The 19096-nt window shown below is 37.8% G+C and overlaps 1 protein-coding gene across 6 annotated transcripts in view; it reads left to right on the top strand.

The window, feature by feature from the left end:
• PPP1R13B (protein phosphatase 1 regulatory subunit 13B) overlaps positions 1-18831 on the top strand; it is a 69369-nt gene extending 50538 nt beyond the window's left edge. For 3 of the 6 annotated variants that reach the window (XM_069018379.1, XM_069018377.1, XM_069018382.1), the window contains 14 exons: positions 438-539; positions 1582-1756; positions 2146-2342; positions 4063-4227; positions 5045-5225; positions 6923-7078; positions 9828-9997; positions 10859-11360; positions 11880-12646; positions 14211-14348; positions 14427-14560; positions 15272-15438; positions 16206-16405; positions 17293-18831. In XM_069018379.1, coding sequence (XP_068874480.1) covers positions 438-539; positions 1582-1756; positions 2146-2342; positions 4063-4227; positions 5045-5225; positions 6923-7078; positions 9828-9997; positions 10859-11360; positions 11880-12646; positions 14211-14348; positions 14427-14560; positions 15272-15438; positions 16206-16405; positions 17293-17334 — 3096 coding nt within the window. In that variant the 3' untranslated portion in view covers positions 17335-18831. The remainder of the gene's footprint in view (positions 1-437; positions 540-1581; positions 1757-2145; positions 2343-4062; positions 4228-5044; positions 5226-6922; positions 7079-9827; positions 9998-10858; positions 11361-11879; positions 12647-14210; positions 14349-14426; positions 14561-15271; positions 15439-16205; positions 16406-17292) is intronic. The other 3 variants (XM_069018378.1, XM_069018381.1, XM_069018380.1) reach the window with 3 other exon arrangements.
• The last annotated feature ends 265 nt before the right edge of the window (positions 18832-19096 follow it).

The following is a 19096-nucleotide window of genomic DNA, read 5'->3' as shown; positions in this document are numbered from 1 at the left end:
CAGTTTAAGCTGCCAAGACAGTTATGCTGAAAATATTAGGAAAGCAGCTTCAGATTCTCGTACTGCCTAAAATACCTGCTTGCATGTGTGTTATCTCATGTGCCTTACCAGGACTGCGTGCCAGTGCTACCAAACATCTGAACAGAGAGATGTTAAATGTCAGATAAGGGCTCTTTTCTCTCTTCTTGTTTGTTTTGTCTCTTAGTGTTTTCCTCTCCATCCACTTTTCCACTTTTTGCTTTTTCTGTCCCTCTGCATGGTCTGTGCCCCTCCTTTCTGCTCTGATGTTCCTCACTGTTTTACAGGTGCCCATCATTCATTCCTCTGAGGACTTGGGAGGAGCCTTTAACCTTCCTCTGAGGAGTGGGGGTTTAGCTTGTCTGGTCAGAATGCCTGATATACATCAACACATTCATGTAACATTTTCTGTTCTGCAGGTTGGGAATCCACGTGTTGAGCTCACTCTTTCTGAACTGCAAGATATGGCTGCCCGACAACAGCAACAGATTGAAAATCAACAGCAAATGTTGGTTGCTAAGGTAATAATTATATACAGACCAATTTTTTTGAACATATGCAAGCATAAGTTTCATGGATAGAGAAAAACACATTAAGTTATTTCAGTTAAGCTCAAGAAATAGCTTGAGAAATCCATAATTTTACCAGAATAATCTTATCTTAGGCAATGCAGTCTTTCAGCATAAATACTACTAGAACAATCTATGTGTCATTATAAAAATATTGCTAGGGCTTACTTATCTCTCGTGTGGCCCCCTTCATGATCTGTGGCAGAACAAGCTCGACTCCATGCTCATCTTTAGTAGCTCATTCACTCCACTACAGTAATAGTGGTGTGAGATGAGGATATGCCCAATTCGTAAATCTTCAAGTATTATATTTCCAAGTCTTGCATATAGAAGAATCTCAGTATGTTTGCAGAGTGGGGAGGGGGTTTAATGGTTTTGATATTGTTGATGTTGTTCAAAGTATTGTAGTATACAGTATGCCTTCAATGCTTGGAGTACCTAGGAGTCAACCTAGGTACTGATTCTGTTGCTCTTTCTTCATGGAAATAATTTTTTTTTTTTTAATTTTCCTTGTGTGCCCAGCAGAAGAACTGTTATTTAGAACAGGACCATTATCTTACAGCAGGTCATCTTGTTCAAAATGTTCTGTTGGATATATTTTGTCATCTTTGGGAAGCTGGGTAACAGTGCTGGAAATCTATTTTCCCAACAGCAAGAAAACTGTTAATAGTGTCAGAAAACAAGTGCCAGAAGAAGCATCACAGATGTATCTGAATGAGTGTTCTAAGTATGGCTGTATTTGTGTATCTATGTAAAGATGATGTTTTTTTGTCTAAAAAAGTTTTGATTCTCTGCTCTAAAATAGATTTGATAACTTGATGTTTAAGAGTTTTTTCTAGGACTCATGCATATTTCAATGAAATATATAACCTTTTCTGATTTGTGGAAGTAAAAAACCTGACCAAAGTGATATGTTTTTCTAAGTTAATATGGTGGGGTTTTTTTTAAATAAATGGGTAACAGGTGCCTCTTGTTTAAAACCTCCTTTTGTCAGGAACAACGTTTGCGTTACCTGAAGCAGCAAGAGCGTCGCCAGCAGCAGTCTGTTTCTGAGAGTGAAAAGCTTCAAAAACTTAAAGAACGTGTTGAAACCCAAGAGACAAAGCTGAAAAAAATCCGTGCCATGAGAGGACAAGTGGACTACAGCAAGATGATGAATGGCAATCTGTGTATGTGGAATTCTTAATTTATTTAATTTACTGTTCACTGCCTGACTAGTAAATTAATGTTGTGTTATAAGTCAGTATAGCATTGAAGTAGGTTTTCAGATAGAACCCCCTTTAAGAAAAAAACATTCTGTGTTTTCTTGAAATTTGTATGGGACAGAACTTGTTGTTAGTTTTACATAGTCAAACAAAGTCAGAATAAGTCTATTCTCTTAACTATTAGGAAGTACTATGGCTGTTAGCAAATTTGAAATGCAAGTATTTTATAGGTGCATACATATATTAAATGTAAAGCTAGTGTGGTGTGTTTGTTAATACTTGTAGAATTAAAAAAATTAACAACTTCTGCTTTATTTATTATTTTTTTGTTATTTTTATCTTGTTAATTTTAGCAACTGAAATTGAGCATATAAGTGCCATGTTCCAGGAAAAGCAGCAGGAGCTGCAGGCTGCAGTGTTAAAAGTGGATCAGCTCACTCAGCAACTGGAGGATTTAAGGAAAGGGAAACTGAATGGGTTTCAGTCTTACAATGGACAAGTGACAGGGCCTGCAGCAGTAGAATTAAAAAAGTTGTATCAAGAGCTACAGGTAAGTAACAAAAAGATGCTATTTGAATTACAACTGTGGATTTTAAAAGTTGTATTACTGCTCTTATGAGTGGCAGTTTGTTGTGTTACACCTCAAAAGCAGTGTCTTAGAATGCTGTTAACACGTGAGGTTGTAGTTGGCATACAGCCTTTTTTCAGAAAGAACTTCATTAGCTTTAAAAACGATTTTGTTTCTTATACATGTAATGATACAAAGTGTGCAAGTGTTTTGAAGGACGCTTCTCAGCCCCTGAAATACTGAATGTCCACATAACCTATTATTTGTTTTAATATCTCTCAAAATTTTTTTTCTAAAACTAACTTTGGTTTTCTAGTTTGCACTGAATTGGGTATAGCAAGCTCACCTAGATGCCATCTTAACTTGGAGACATTACTGTAATTTAAAAGTGTGTTGTGAAAATGTAGCTGTACTGTCTGGTGTAAATAAAATACATAAAATAACACATTTTAATACAGTAATCAAAAATAGAAGCTGCACTATATTCCCTGCATTATATAGTGCAATATAGCTGCAGTATATTCACAGAGTATTCCCTGCATGAATACCTCCTCCAAGAAGATTGTTATGTCTAGAGTGTAGCTCTCACATGAGTAATTAAATATTCAGTTTACATTGGAATTTTGTCCAGTTGTGTGCTAATGTATCAGGATTTTGAGGGCTTTTTTTATTTACTCATGTACTTGATTGTGATCAAGGTAACAGCTCTAATATATTTAATATTTTTAAATTAATTTAAATTTCAAAATTAGTCTCATTTGTATAGATGAGCAAATACAACATACAAATCAATCAATCAATCGTGTTTTCATGCATTAGGAATAAGGGTCCTTTTCCCCCTTCCCCATTTATACAAGGCATATCTATCTGCCTTTGAGTATTTCTCTAAGTATTTCTAAGTACTAAGATGCTCAATAGATGAAGATTTTTCTCTTGTGCTTCATAATGATCCTGTATGTGTTTATCAAGACTTAAATTTGCCTCAGGTGTTTTTTGCTTGTAACATTACCATGAAAATTGGAACACTGAGACAGTGTTTGAGTTGTTGAAGGTATGAAAAAATGCCAATGGCAAAGCAAGAGAAATAATTATAAAGAGTGTCATGGTTGATTTAAACCATAAAGGTAATCCACCTCATAATCTACTGGAAAACCGCTGTGAAGGTTTCAGTTTAGTCCCCATGCAGAGAGGAAAATCTGTGCCCAGTCCCTGCACGAGCAGTTCAGTTACCCCTGCTTGACATCATGAAGTCTCATGAGGAGCTGCAAACAGAATCAGAGTTTCTGTTACAAGTTTGGTGTCACTTAGTTTTCGTGACAGACAAGCTGTCTTGGGTGAGCATAACTTCTAACAAACATTTTCTGTGATTTAGTTTTTCACAGTAGAATTCAGTTCTGAAATGTCTTTATGCCTAATTCCTCAATCCATTTTCTATAAATGGGATGCAGTCTGTATGTGTTTAATAGGCATCCACTAGGTTTTTTAGGATATTTTTTTGCTGTTTTCCTCCAAGAGTTGTTCATGATTGCAAATGCTAACTTGACAGGATGTGTGGAAGCGTAAATTAGAGACACCAGAACAAGTTGTTGATCCAAGTTGCTTTGGGTTTTTTAACACTATATTAAAAACCAACTTGCCAAGAGACAGAACAAGAACTGTCCTAACAAGTGGGGTTTTATTTTTCATTTTTTTGTTTTTGAAGATCCGTAACAGGCTTAACCAGGAGCAGAACTCCAAGCTCCAGCAGCAGAAAGAGCTCCTAAACAAACGCAATATGGAGGTGGCTATGATGGACAAGCGAATCAACGAGCTGCGCGAACGACTGTACAAGAAAAAAGTTGAGGCACGTCAAAAAGAAAACATTCCTGTAAGATAAACTGTTAAAAGGGCCACACTTCAGTTTATCAAAGGCCTATAAAAACTACATAGAATCTCACTTTTTTCCACTCAAGTAATAATACATTTACAGATAAAGAATATATAATAAGAGTAGCAGGTTCTTTAAAACTATTTTAAGGTTTCTCATAGTTATCCAAAAACTGTAAGACAGAATATGTTTCCTTCCATTTTTCTTCATGGCACAGACAAGACTATATTAAAAATCTGAAAAGTTTATATTTCTAGGAAGGAAAGTATGACTGTGTGTTACATGTTTAAAAGCATGGATGCATTAAAAAATTGGGTTTTATAAAATACTGATCTTCCAGTATGGAAAATGGATAAAAATATAAATGGTTTGAAAAAGTTAGGCTTAATAGTTGTCTGGAGCTTCAAAAAGATTTTAGAGATGAATTTTGGATTTCCATAGGTATTACTAGCTGGAGGTACTGCTTTAAAAAAACCCCAACCCATACATACTTGATCATTTAAGAACTCATTTTAGACCATTTGCTTGAGAAAGGCACAATGAAAGAGGCCTTACAGAGATAAACATGTCTATAAGAGATTTATATGCTGTGACTAAGAAATTTAAATTTTGAGGTGTTAATTTTAAGGAATAATATTTTTGCTTTCTACTACTTTTTTTTCTCTTTTTGTAGAAACATAGATCATGGTAACTTAATTATTAAGGTGCCTTAGCTACAGTGCATGGTTCTAGATAATTAAGTTTAGACCTCCCTGTTCATGCAGCAAGGTCTAGATTAAATGGACATTCACGTTTCAATTTGTCTGATCGTTTTCAGTTGAATCGTATTAATGGAACTTCATCACCCCAGTCATCCTTGAGTGCTTCAGGAAGGGTAGCAGCAGTAGGACCTTACATCCAAGTTCCAAGTGCTGGCACTTATGCTGTTCCAGTAGATCCAGTTAAGCCACAGTCTCTCACCATTGCTCCTAACTCAACACATGGAAGATCAAAATCTGGTAAGTACTTGTGTGATGTTTATTAATACATATGGTTTGAAAAGGGGCAATAAAGAAAAGGAGCAATCTTAGTGTTGGCATAATTTCTGTAGTGGAAGAGGCAAGTTTCAGATGTGTTAATACTGTTGTGTGAATTGGACATAAGTCATTTGATATGTGGCATTTTTGCCTCTTTCCATGAATTTTACTTAGGATATTGAGTGTTTCCTTTGAAATTTTACTGGCTGGTACATCCCTAAAAGGAGCACATTTTCTTCACAGATCCTAGGTTGTGTCTTTAATAGCTTTCTCAATTAGTTCTTGTGTTTGAATACAATAATGAAATCAACTTTGTGGAAAACTGTATTATAAATAACTACTTACAGTATGTTGCTTTTTGTCAAGTAAAGCTAGTGAGTAAATAATAACAATATTATTATTATTATTATTACTTCAATATTATATTATTATTACTTCTTAGAAGGAGACTAAATAGGAAAATAGAATAAAACTATGGGAGGTTTTTGCTCCGTCTAAGATATGGGAGTTTGTGGCCCTTGATGCATTTCTGAAATGGAATAACCTTAACATTGATGCTGTTTACTTGTTTCTGCCCTGTTTAATGAAGAAGCTGCCCTTCCAGAGTAGTCTCCAGACCTTTGTGTCTGAAATTGGCTCCCAAGTCTCCCATCAGTAATAATCTCATCTACATTATAAAATAGAATTATTATTTAATTTGCATTGGAGACTAAATGAAGCAGGTCATATTTGTGCCTTAAATTCTCAATTCTAGCAAATCCCACCTCTCTGCTCATATCTTAGAAGATTCAGAATTCTTAAGGAATTATAAGCTAGGAAAATATGCATAATACAAACAAAATTGCATTATCCCATTCGTCTAACCACAGGACTTATTTTACCTGATATCCTAGGAGAGATTAAAAATGGGATAAGGAATGACTAGGAGACAAAAGCTGCTGCAATATTCACATACATTCAAGTACTTAAAACTGAATATTCCAGCAAAATTTGAAGCAGGCTTTCCAGATGGGGAGGAAGAGATGGAGGGAAGACAATCTGAACCTCTCTGAAGAAAAGAATGACAGAAAGTAAAACTAGCCAAACAGAACTTAAAAAAAAAAGACCCCAATCTTTCCCATTGATATTAGTGATTTAGCAATGCCTTTATCAGCTAAAAGTAGTTAAAATCTCTACAAACCCCATCACTGGATTTATGGAAAAGTCCCAAGAGTATGGAATGACTTAATTGTAGGGTGAAGGTACAGATTTGCAACAGTTTAGCTTTCAGATTTGTGGATCCTTCTTCCACGTACAGAAAAGGACAGTTCCTAACTTTTAAGTTTACCAACCAAAAATCAAAATTTTGTAATATCAACCTCCCAAAATATATATACCCACTTCTAGACCTACCTCAGGACTTTTAATATTACAGAAATAATTATACTGCCTTAGGACTGACTTTGTAATCATTATTTTGAAGGTACTTGTTCTGTAAAATAGATTTATGTAAGGAGAAGCTTATATGCTCCCAGGAAGGAAGAAAAGAAATTGAGAATTTTTTTCAACTGTCATGCTTTTATTTCTCATTACCTGAGTGTTCCTGTTCTAATTTTCTCCATTGTCATTGTTATAATTTTTCCACCACTTTTTTTCTTTCTTTTTCTGTGTAACTGGATCTGCCTTGGTGTGTCCGGTAGAGACAGACTGTGGGTGTGTGAAAAAATCTCCAGACACCTGGAAGGTTTCTGATTTAGACATAATAGTGGATCCTATTCTGTCACCTCCCACTTCTCTTCAGTCTGCTGTTCACAATGTCATCCGCCTGGCACCTACTCTGTTTGACACCCAGCACTGTGAGTCCGCAGAAGATCTCTGGCTAGCTAAGAACTCAGTTTTTAATATGGTCATCTGAGCTCTTGCACACAGATGCATATTAAACAGCATCTTTAGGATTTGTGTTGTAGTCTGGCATGTAGAAGATGCTGTTGAAATGTAAAATGGTTGAGAAGTTGCTTTTCATCTTTGAAGGAAACAGATTTGCAGCAAATTCATCCCAGGAATACTAGAGTAGTGTACCTGGGATGAGTCTTCTTCACTGCAAACCTCAAAATTTTTAAAATGTTAGAAATTTCTGGCAATCACTAAAGTGTGTTTTAGTATATCTTGGATTGGATAGATGTATAAAATACAGGCTTAGTTTGAGTTACTTTGTGGAAAACTTCCAAGTTTCCACGTTGCACTGACCCCAGAGTTGGGATAAATAGCTCACGCTGTCCAACTCAATACCCAGAATCTTGCTGCCTTCCATTGGACTTGGAGTGTACTTCAGTTGCTATAGTAAGTATCCTGGATCCAGACCTACAGAAATTTTAGGTGAAGTCAGAGAAAATGCACAAAACCGTTTGTGTCTGTGTGTCACTGTCTTATTTATGTAAATACACAATGGCCTGGTGAGAGCTGAAGTACACTGGGTGTTAGTTTACAGATACAGGCAAGAGGGTGCATTTGGAGGGGAGGATGGAGCCAGTTGGCTATGGGGTGGCTGAGAGCAGGAGCTGGCGTGGCCTTGTCAGGAGGGTGTTGGCATCAGATCCCCCTAGACCAGGTTGCTCAAAGCCTCATCCAGCCTGGCCTTGAACATCACCTCAGGGATGGGGCATCCACAACTTCTCTGGACAGCCTGTGCCACTGACTCCCCACCCTCACAGTGTAAGTTAGAGAGAGGAGGGAGAATCTGAATTTACTTCCAGTCTGTTACCTCAAAATTTGGGCATAAACATGCTGATTACAATAAGTTTTTGTGTATCTGTCTTTTTAATAGAAGAGTGTGGGTTGAATTTGCAGGTAGGATGTTTAAATTTGTCAAGTCTTTTGGTGTTGTTTCTGTAAGTGCTTTCCTCATAACTAAACTTACAGATCCAGATGCTTTCATGTTTAGCATGAATCAATTATAACACATTTTACTGATCTTCAAAACAAAGGTTTTACTGAACTGTAACCTTGCTGGAGGTACAGAATGTCATGTATATTTTGTACAGTAAGCATTTAATTCAGTGGCATAGTTGGAAAATTTGCCATTGTTTAGGGTCTAAGGGCTTAGACAGTTTTTTGGTCTCGCTCCTGATAACAAGATGATGAAAAACAATAACAAACAAAACCCACAGCATTTTCAGTTCTTGGATGTTGCCAGTATTAAAAGCTGGGCCTCATTACTTTGCTTCCTGACAGTTTGCAAGTGCGAAAAGTGATTTCTGGACTATATACTGTATTCTCAGTGTAAAAATATGCAAGTGTTAATCCTGTTTTGAGAGATACTCAACAAAGAGGGTAAGGCTCATGGATAGAAAGTAGAATGGTGATGGAAAAATCACTCTCATTAGAATGTTCCTATGCAGCTTATTTTGAGACTATCTACTATACTAGACAGAGAATTCTAGAAATAGCCCTGCTGATTCTGTTTTCTAGAGGCTTAGAACTGAAATGGGAAACTTGGCCTCTAAATACCTGGTTTTCATTTGATACTGTATTACTTGTGGGATCCAGAAATATCATTGAATCTCCACACGTGCACAATCCCTCTCCATTTTAGCTGCTATCCTGTAGTAAAGTTAATTGTTACACATCATCTTCGCTGATTTAAGTGCTGCACTACAACAGTTACAAGCCATGGGGATGGAGAAATGATCTCCAGTCTCCTTATAGGAAGAGATGCCTGAATTTTAATCTTTTAAAGGCAGATCAAATCCTTAGGCTCTAACATGAGATGTATTTAGTTATTATAAACCATATCTAATTATTAGGCTACTGAAACTCTTTTACTTATGAAGAGAACTGAAACTAGTCTCACACACTTTAATAAAGTAACAGATCAATGCATCTAGGACTTCTTTAAGGATTTTTTGCCTCAGTTTATGTGCAGCTATGTATGATTTTTTGCATATGATGAAGATAAAAGCCCGTGACTTGTGTCTTCACACTGAGTTAAAGTTGTCAGCTGACTTTATAAATGTATTTAATATTAAATCTCTGAGGCAATTCTAATTGGGTGAGTATGTTGAGGAAAAACAAAAGGTGGGTTAACTACCACTTCCAGCAAAGGAATGTGTGCTTTTGTTCCACCCTGCTGTTCAAGGGAGTTTTTATATCCTGTTATGGGTGAATGAATCTGGTAACCATAGTTTAAATTTGGAGCAAGTCCACTCAGGGCTTACACAGACTTAACATTTAGTGTAATTTGACAGTGTCTCTGGATAGTACCCAAAGAATTCTGTTGATGAAGTGTTTCTGTAAGGATTTTTACTCTGAGTTTGTTTGCCTTCTAATAACAGAATATGCAACATTCAAGCCAAAATTTTAATTACATTTTTTCCACAGAAATTTTCAGTGGAATTTGAGTGTTAAAGGGTAGTGAACAGCACATTCTATGCAGTGATTTGGCTTTCAGTATTGATTTCTGAATCAAATGTTAATAATGATTTATCTCACTTCTAGAATAAAACTAATCGCACTGTAATCTAAGTTGTTTTATTTCATGTGTAGTTTTGCTTGTTTGCAAAGCTAGTATGGATTATCTTAAATCTAGTATTTTTGTCTGTTTTCAAGCTAATGATGGAAATTGGCCGATACTTAAACAGAGCTCAGCCCCTGTGGTAAAACCCCCTCAGATCTCCAACACAGACTGGAAAGAATCAAGCATGGATACTGCTTTAAAACAAGGAACTATATCCAGCCAGCCTTTGCCAACTTCAGTATTAGGAAGTACTGATAAGATGGTGGGTTTCATCTGCGATGTATTTATAGATCTGCTTTGCTGAAATTATGAACCTTTGGTTTTCATAGCTGAATTCACTTCAGTTAGATACACATTCCATTTCCCTGCTGCTGTTTATTTAAAAAGTCATAAAGAAAATTACCTTTGTATTTCATCTGTTCCTTTCTGTTCTTATCACATTAAAATGTGTGGGTTTTTTTCACCTTTAGTAGTTTGTATTCCTTCCTGGTTTTTTACATATGTAGTCTCCCCTTTTCTCTCTTTGCTTCTTGTAATCCTCTCCCCCCTCCTTCTTGTTTCTCTAATTCATATCTTTGTTAGTCTTTTTCCTTGGTATAGATTATTACTTTTTCAATGTACTCTTTTTCTCACAAAAATCTCACAAAAGAAGTTATTAAATCTATCCTTAAGTGAGTCTACTAGTGCTGTTTGTCTGGACTGTTGTGCTAGTACTTTATGAATTCTGTAAGATTACAATCTTTAAAGAATAAGGATTTAGTCTTTAAATTGTTTTGGTAAACTCTGACAGTATATGTTGTCAAGTATGTTATCAACAAGATACTGAGATCCAGAATCCAGAACAAGTTATTCAGGCTTTGCATGTATGCAAATAATTTTGAATTGATATGAATGTGTTACAGCTGAAGGTGCCTTTAAACAGTGGCTTTTGTCTGAGGTATGATGAGATCCTGTGATAAACTCAGGTAGAATCATATCTAGTGATAAAGGAACACATATTGTTTACATTGACTCCTTTGCTGTCCCACAAGATAGCTAGTATGGTATGTTGAAAGAGGAATGTTCTTGCTCAGAAGTCCTTTATTTAATTAAATGGTATACACTATTTATTGTTCTTACACAGGGTCTTGACCTGGGGAAGGTGCCACCAACAGTTCCTGGTGTAAGCAAGCAGTTGCCTCAGAACTACGGGACCTATCCAAGCCCAGTTCCCTTAGGAACAGGTTCTACAAACTCTCTAGAAAGAAGGAAAGATGGCAGCCTTCCCCGACCTGGCACCAGTATAGCAAATCGGCAAAGGCCGGTTCCGCTCCCGCCTCCCAGCAACATGCACCAGCCCAGCTCTTCACAGCAGATCCAGCAGAGAATTTCTGTCCCTCCCAGCCCCACGTATCAACCCTCTGGTCCCCCCTTGTTCCCAGGAGGAGAGGGCAGGCCAGAACTGCCTTTGACTGTGGCAATCAGACCTTTTCTCGCTGATAAAGGATCCAGACCTCAGTCTCCCAGAAAAGGGCCACAGACAGTGAACTCCAGTTCCATCTACTCAGTGTATCTTCAGCAAGCAACACCACCAAAGAATTACCAACAAGCTGTGTACAATACCTTAAATAAGTCGGTAAAAGCAGGTAGAATATATTTTGCTTTTTTTTCTTTGGAATCCATTAAGATCTACTTTTTTGGCTTAGTTTGCTTCCCATATTGGTTTGGAAAACTTGTCTAAATCTGTGAGGAAAGTTATTTTTGTGTATGAAGAATAGCAGCAAAATCATTCAATATATTTTTGAGGTTATGCATTGATTTACCTTTTATTTTAAAACAAGATGCAATTGGAATAATATTGCCTGGATACTTTACCAGTACTTTGATAAATAAGTTGAAAAAACAGAGTCTCGATAGGAGAGTTTTTATCCTCTTGTTGTTTCCTCTTGAAAGAGGAAAAACAGTCCAGATGCTACTTGTAGCTTATAATTGTAAGAAGCATCAGCATCACCAAGGTAAGTATTTATTTCTGTTTTGATAGTCCCCAGAACAATTTTTTTTTTTTCTGTAGTAGTGTCAAACAAGTAGCAACAGTTTATTTATAAATATTTTATTATGTAATTTGAGAACAGCTCTTCACTGTTTTCCATCTTTCTTTTCTTCAGTTTATGGAAAGCCTGTATTACAGTCTGGTTCAACCTCTCCCTCACCCTTGCCATTCCTTCATGGTTCTTTGCCTGCCCAGTCTCCCTCACAGCCACAATCTCAGCCTCAGACTGAGGTCACTGAAAAAGATCAAGAGCTGGAAAATGCTCCACCACCCACTGAAAACAGCAATGTGGAAAACATTCCCCGTCCTCTTAGTCCTACTAAGCTCACCCCTATTGTGCACTCGCCCCTACGGTATCAGAGCGATGCTGACCTCGAGGCTCTGAGGAGAAAACTGGCCAATGCTCCGAGGCCGTTAAAGAAACGCAGCTCCATCACTGAGCCAGAGGGCCCAAGTGGACCAAATATACAAAAATTATTGTACCAGCGCTTTAATACCCTGGCTGGAGGGATAGAAAGTGCTCCTTTTTATCAGCCAAGCAATCCACAGGACTTCATAGGCAACCTAGCTGACGTTGATAATGGGAACGCCAGCACCAATGGCAATATTGAAGAACCAATCCCTGTGCAACCTACAGTCCCTGTCCCTGATGAACCACCCCCTTCGTCAGATGCCAATGATAATGAATTACCTTCTCCCGCTACCGAGGAGCTGATAAGCACTGAAACCACAAATCAAACACCTGACACAACTGAAGACAACAACAACAATCTTGCTATAGTTCCTTCTACTGAGCAGTCACCCAGTCCCACGCCAGAGGTCAGTTCTCCAGTAGAAGAAGAAGCTCCTTTGCCACCTGCTCTTCCTCCTCCACTTCCTCCAGTAAGTAACAAAGCAAAAGAACAACTTTATGAACTATACAATTGGCTTTGTGTTTAAGCATAATTGGAATATGATAAGTTTTTGCTCCGCAGTATCTTTGCACTTGAAATCTCTTGATATTAAAAGGAAAGAAAACCAGGGGAGTTCCAGGGAGAATTCTGATGGATTAGTTTCTTTACTACTCTAGCTGCTTAATAAGGAAAATATGCAAACAGGTAATGGGAGGTGTACGTATTTTTCAACTTTTTGGAGGTTCTTGTAGAATTTATTCTGGAATTTGAGAGTCCATTAATTTTTCTTTTTTTAAATTTGTCCAGGCCTCCAAAGATAACTATTTGTATAAAACTAAGGGTAAGCTGTGTCAGTGGGAAGCTTTTTAATTTGCAGGCAAGCTGAAATAGCTGTTCTGGGGAAAATGCACTCCTTTTGCCCTCTCAGCTTAGAGGAGATGGACCAGGGCTAACTCCAGCAGCAGCACAGCTGGCTTGTGATAGCAGAAATGTTCTTCTGATGGGCTTGTCACATACTCTGAATTTCTTCCGAAGTCTCTCCTCCAGCTGCACTAAAATCTTTTAAATACTTGGCATTACCAACATCTACCACATTTGGAGAATTGAAAAATACAGAAAACCCCTTAATTTTATTCTTTGTTATGATATTGCTCACTCTTTGAAACCAAGGTTCATCTCCACTTTTTGATTCAGGTAGGAACCTTGCATTCCTCTGAGAATTTGACCGCAGTGTGCACAAGGGTTTATATGGTTTTCCATGAGCATAAGGGCCAGGATACTTCTGGGAGAATGGGATATGCTAGCAACTAATATTATTCATAACATAAAGGGTTTCTTTTCCAAACTGAAATAGCCATCCTATATAGGACCATAAGTGAAAACAGATCTTACAGAGCTAGAGAGTAAAAGCATTCTATAAAAGCTGTAGTTAATAATAGATATTTTTTTCCCCAGAAAGCGACAAGGACACATGTAAGGGATTCAGAATACTCTCGAAACACATTTAAATGTGCTTCAGATCTTAAAAAAAAAATGCTGCTTCTGATAACACCTGCTAGAATGTCACATAAAATAGCTTCATGTTCTGTTCTTTTTGTTTCTGCAACAAAACTCCCAACTTGCCAGGCCTGATCTACAACAGAGACTCCTGCTAATTCAAGGCGTTGATTCCTCTAAGTACAGACTCTGGCTTAATTGTGTCGTGCTTTCCAGGCTAGGCAAAAGTTTTCACAGTGTCTCAGATAATCCACCAGTAATACACACAGCTTTATATTAGATACAGTTAAGATGATGATGCTTAAAACGTTCACTTAGCTACCTCATTCCTTATACTCACTATCTTTAATTAGAAGCTTTGAAATTATATTGGCTTGCTTTTTCATATTTTAACTACATAAAATATAGGAATGTGTCAAGCCTTCTACTTAGAGACTTTTAAATAGAAATGATTGCATAGTTCTGAATATCATCTAAGGAAGATGAGATTCATAAATGAACGATTTTTATACTTGTACAACCTGAAATTATGCCTTCCAACCTTCATCTCTACTCAGACAAAACGTACCAACTTGAAGAAACCCAACTCAGAAAGAACAGGCCATGGTTTGAGAGTGAAGTTCAATCCCTTGGCTCTCCTCCTAGATGCTTCTTTGGAGGGGGAATTTGATCTGGTACAACGAATCATATATGAGGTAAGCTTTTAAACAATGGCAACCTCATTCAGTATTCAGGAAAAAGAAAGTGCTGAACTATTTTTTTGTTTTCAACAGGTTGATGATCCGAGTAAACCAAATGATGAAGGCATTACACCTTTGCATAATGCAGTGTGTGCTGGTCATCACCACATTGTGAAGTTCCTACTCGATTTTGGTGTAAATGTAAATGCAGCAGATAGTGATGGGTGGTAAGTGTCAAGATTTTTAACGTAGTGTCTGGGAGAAACACCATTTAGATGCACATTCAAAATCTAGTTGAGACCTGTTTTGGAAACAATTTCCTTCCCCTTTATCCCCAGTAAATGAGCATTCTCTAAGCTCTAGATGGAGATGAACTCAAATGCAAGGTTACAACAGTGTGTTCAGCTCCCAAGCAAGCACGTTTAAACCATTAGATTAGTTTGGCTTTAATTAGCGGTACAGTTCCATTTCTTGTTCAGATGCTGAAATAATTAAAAGCATAAATAACAAATGACAAAAGTTAATTTGTTTAAGTTTCATCATGGTAGAACCCACCACAGATGTTGGTGTTCTTGAAGAATCTCACCTTACAGGTAGCATTCCTGAAGTCTTTGGTGGGGATGTGAATCCTCACCTTTGTTTTACCTTCCAGGTTTCCTTGTACTGGAAAATACCCTTTTACACCCAGCAGCTTTGTAAGCTGTGAAAATTACTAGTTTTGCTATCATCTGTTTTATAATGCTTGGCTTTACTGGTATTTTTCAGGTAAATCCTGAAATCCACCCCAGCTGCTTGACAGGTTTTGGACAATGTGTACACATACTATAAACACAAAGAAAAATCTTCTTTTAATATAGACTGGCTCTACATGGCAAGATGAAAGTTAGGATTCATGGAAGCTTATCTTTTCACATGCACTTTTTTTTGCTTTATTTCAGGACACCCTTGCATTGTGCAGCTTCTTGCAATAGTGTTCATCTCTGTAAACTACTGGTTGAATCTGGGGCAGCTATTTTTGCTTCAACTATAAGTGATATAGAAACTGCTGCAGACAAGTGTGAGGAGATGGAAGAAGGTTATATTCAGTGTTCCCAGTTTTTGTATGGTAAGCTGTGACACCTACCAACTCTTTTCTAAGATTCATCCTGATTTGTCCCTCTGATCTGTGTGTAACATCTGCTTAGGCCCCAGACTTCATGATATGGCCCATCATGTCCCTGTGTTTTCAAAGTGCTAAAACCAGAATCATCTTTTCACTGTGATGTTGGTCTTAGTCCTCCTGGGTTCTGAATTACTTCACAGGCTCCTTCAAATGTTAAGATTTTTAAGGTTTTAATTTGGCTGTATTTCAAGGAAATGCTTCTACAGGGAGGTTTTGACAGTGAGTTGTCAAGTATTTTGACAGAGAGACTCCCAACTTCCAGATGCACAAATTTCTAGCAGATCACACAAAGAAAGAAGTACACTTTATGAATACTTAACTTACAGAAGGTGCTTAGTTACTAAATGTATTTTGCAAGAAAAGCACTTGGATGGAGCAGACAAATTTTTAATTTTCATAGAGAATTTAAGCTTCATTAAGGCTCTGTTATCTGACATTGTGTGAATTCCAAAAGCCTCAGGTGTCCCTGTACAAGACCTGCTGTACGAAGCAGTTTCCATTGCATGTATAATAAAAGAGAAAAACCTCGTTCTCTGAATTATTCTGTAAGACTTGGTTTTATCATGCAGTTAAATTTCTGACAGCATTTCATCATGGAAAACTGTTCATGAAATGTTACTAACAGGAGACTAATACTTGGGCCACCGTGTCAATAGTAAAAATCTCAGAGGGGAAAAAGAGGCTATTTTACCATCTGGTGTTGTTAACAGGCGTGCAGGAGAAGCTGGGAGTGATGAATAAAGGGGTGGTGTATGCTCTGTGGGATTATGAAGCCCAGAACAATGATGAGCTGTCATTCCATGAGGGCGATGCCATCACTATTCTGAGGCGCAAGGATGACAATGAAACGGAGTGGTGGTGGGCCCGCCTCAGTGACAAGGAAGGCTATGTGCCTAAAAACCTCCTCGGGGTAAGTTCTTTCACCCTCTCCCTTCTATTTTTCACATGCACCTGAAGTAGGAACACAAGATGGATCTTTGGTCAGAATCCCTCTGTACACCATCCAGACACAGCACTATGAAGTGGTGTAAAGGAGGTTATCCTTATTCTCTCTCTGGCCTCTGTGCCATTGTAAACAAAAAGGAGAGGCTACTATTAGGAGATTAGTGCTGGTTCTCATTGGGCAAGTTAGTATATTTAGTATAGCAATATATTTAATATTGTTTATGCTTTATTAAGACGTTTTTCTCTCCCTTGTCTAAAATATAGAGCCCTTACAGAAAGCATGGTGGCTCTATTAGGGAGCTTGAAGCCTTGGCCCAGAAAGTTCTTTGGGAATGTTTTTAATACCTGGTACAAGATAAGAACATAGGTGTGTGTGAGTTTAAAACAGGAAAGAGCCTTGAACATGACAACTGCAGCACATCATTTATGCTGCTCTCAGACAGATGAACACTGTTGTCAGGAGAGGCCAGAAATGTAAGGTGACTGAGTAGAGCTACTGAGGACAAAATGCGTAAGAGAACCTTGCAGAGCAGAAAATAAGTGCTCTTGAGTACTCAACAGGGAATTTTTGTACTTATGTAAAAGCATCCTTTGTCTGTTCTGGATCTTGAGCTAAAAGCACCATGTCATCTTCTGAGCAGCCATGTTGCTGCTATTGGCAGGAGTAAATCAGCCCTCTTCCTCCTGCTCTTGTTTTTCAGAAGTTGCCTAAGAACATGCTGTGTCTTAAAAAAACCTCTCCCCCCAAAACACTTCATCACCCAGTTCTGCCTAATAAGTATCCCTTAGTTATAAATTATTTAAGTTGGTATAAACCATGCAAAACCTAATACTGTTATTCTGTTTTTTTAGTTATATCCACGAATAAAACCTCGACAGCGAACCCTTGCTTGAATTCAGTTGAACAACAGTGCAGTACCATGCTGGTAACTGGAAACTTAGAACATACACTGGAGCCATCATTTTTGATCATTTCACACAGAGAAATAAAACTATGATATTTAGTTTTAATGGTGCTTTCTCTTGTTAAATGGACAGCATCCACGATTCCCAAGATCTGCAGTTTGTAAATGAGGATCATTTGTGTGTGACCCAGCACTGATGAGGAGAGTGATACCTCCAGTACCGACAGTGTTGCGCCAACTCTCGTCTAACGCAATGTTTTGAGTCAAAGTTCCATGGTAGGAGCTTCCTTGTGTTCCATGTTCAGAGGTGTCATTTGCAGATTGCAGATGCGCTGTCCTGTTTGCTCCACCCCCCCACAGCAACTGTCCCATGTCGGGATTTTGGGTATTTTTGTTTGATACCAGTGAATGTTGAGTTCTCATTACCGATCAACATCAACTCTTTGGGTTCTAGGACAGGAGATCTTCACCTGTTACATGCGTAATTAAGTAGTTACCAAAGCTTGGTGAAGGCTAGGATTTTAGGTGACAACATGCTAAACACTTAAATCCTAGTCTGGACAACCCCAACGAAAGCTTTACCTAGGCTAGCATCTTGCATTATTTGCATTTAGAATCAAGCTAGAGAACTAACAAAACCAACAGTATTTGTACACTTCTCAAAGTCCCTACACAGTATTTCACTTGGTGTTTTATTTTCTTATTATTCAGCCTACAGCACTGGTGTTACCTCTACGAATGTAAAGGTTCCCCTACTAACCCCCTGAGCTCGTCCAGCCTGGACACAACAGTTAGTACTGAAGTTGCAGCAGCCTAAGGGATTTGTATGTCTGCAGGGATGAAAGTGCAATAGTTGAAAAGGGTAAGAGTCTGGTAAAGGTTATACTGTGTCACCTGAAGTCTGCCTGAGTCAGTCTAGAAGAAAAGATGAAGGACTGGATAGAAGTAGAAAGAGGGTCGTGTAGATGCCAAGTCAAGGAGAAGAAAGAAACAAGGTTTAGAGAAGGATTTAAGAAAGGCAATAGCTTATTTGAGGACAGTTTCTGTGGTTCTTGGCAGCCTACACCTGCTGCCAAGGCAAGTTATGCAATAACCTGTTCCACTACGTTGTAGTTTCAAGCAAAAAAAAACCCCACAACCAGGCACTTCACTGGAATTTTAATTGTACATGATTTTATATACCAAAAGTATATTTTGAATTTCCCATTATAAGTTTTAGCCATATTTCTTGTAATTTTCTCCCATTTAACAGTATGCAATTTGATTAACTCTTCATGTACAAGTTCTGTGTATAATTTATATATCCATTTCTGCAGTGCTGTAACTTGCTTTTACCACAGGTCAGCATTAACTGTATATATTGTGGTGAAAAGTGAAAGGGTATTATTGTTGAAGAATTTGCTACATGAATGTGATGATTTCAAGAGCCTATGATACACTAATTCAGAGAACATGTAAATGTGCACAATAAAGTACTGCTAAGGCATGGCTGCATTTTCCACTCTCTTTATAGAGGTCTCAACAGCAGATGTGGCTTTGGTCAGGCTGCAGGAAAACACTAATTGTAGCTTGCCAAAGTTCCAGCTGTCAACCCACCTTTCTTCCTTATCAGCTTCACTGAAGATGTGCCACTTTTGGAACCTCCTTACACTAGTATCCCAGTATTCCAACTGGGACAAATTAACTTAGAACTAAAATTCAGGTGCTCTTTAGAAAAAATTAAAATTTTCAAGAGTTCAGAGACCATGGTG

Source organism: Aphelocoma coerulescens, chromosome 5 (assembly GCF_041296385.1).
Source record: "Aphelocoma coerulescens isolate FSJ_1873_10779 chromosome 5, UR_Acoe_1.0, whole genome shotgun sequence".
Lineage (NCBI taxonomy): Eukaryota > Metazoa > Chordata > Aves > Passeriformes > Corvidae > Aphelocoma > Aphelocoma coerulescens.
This window is presented reverse-complemented; position numbering and strand designations above follow the sequence as displayed.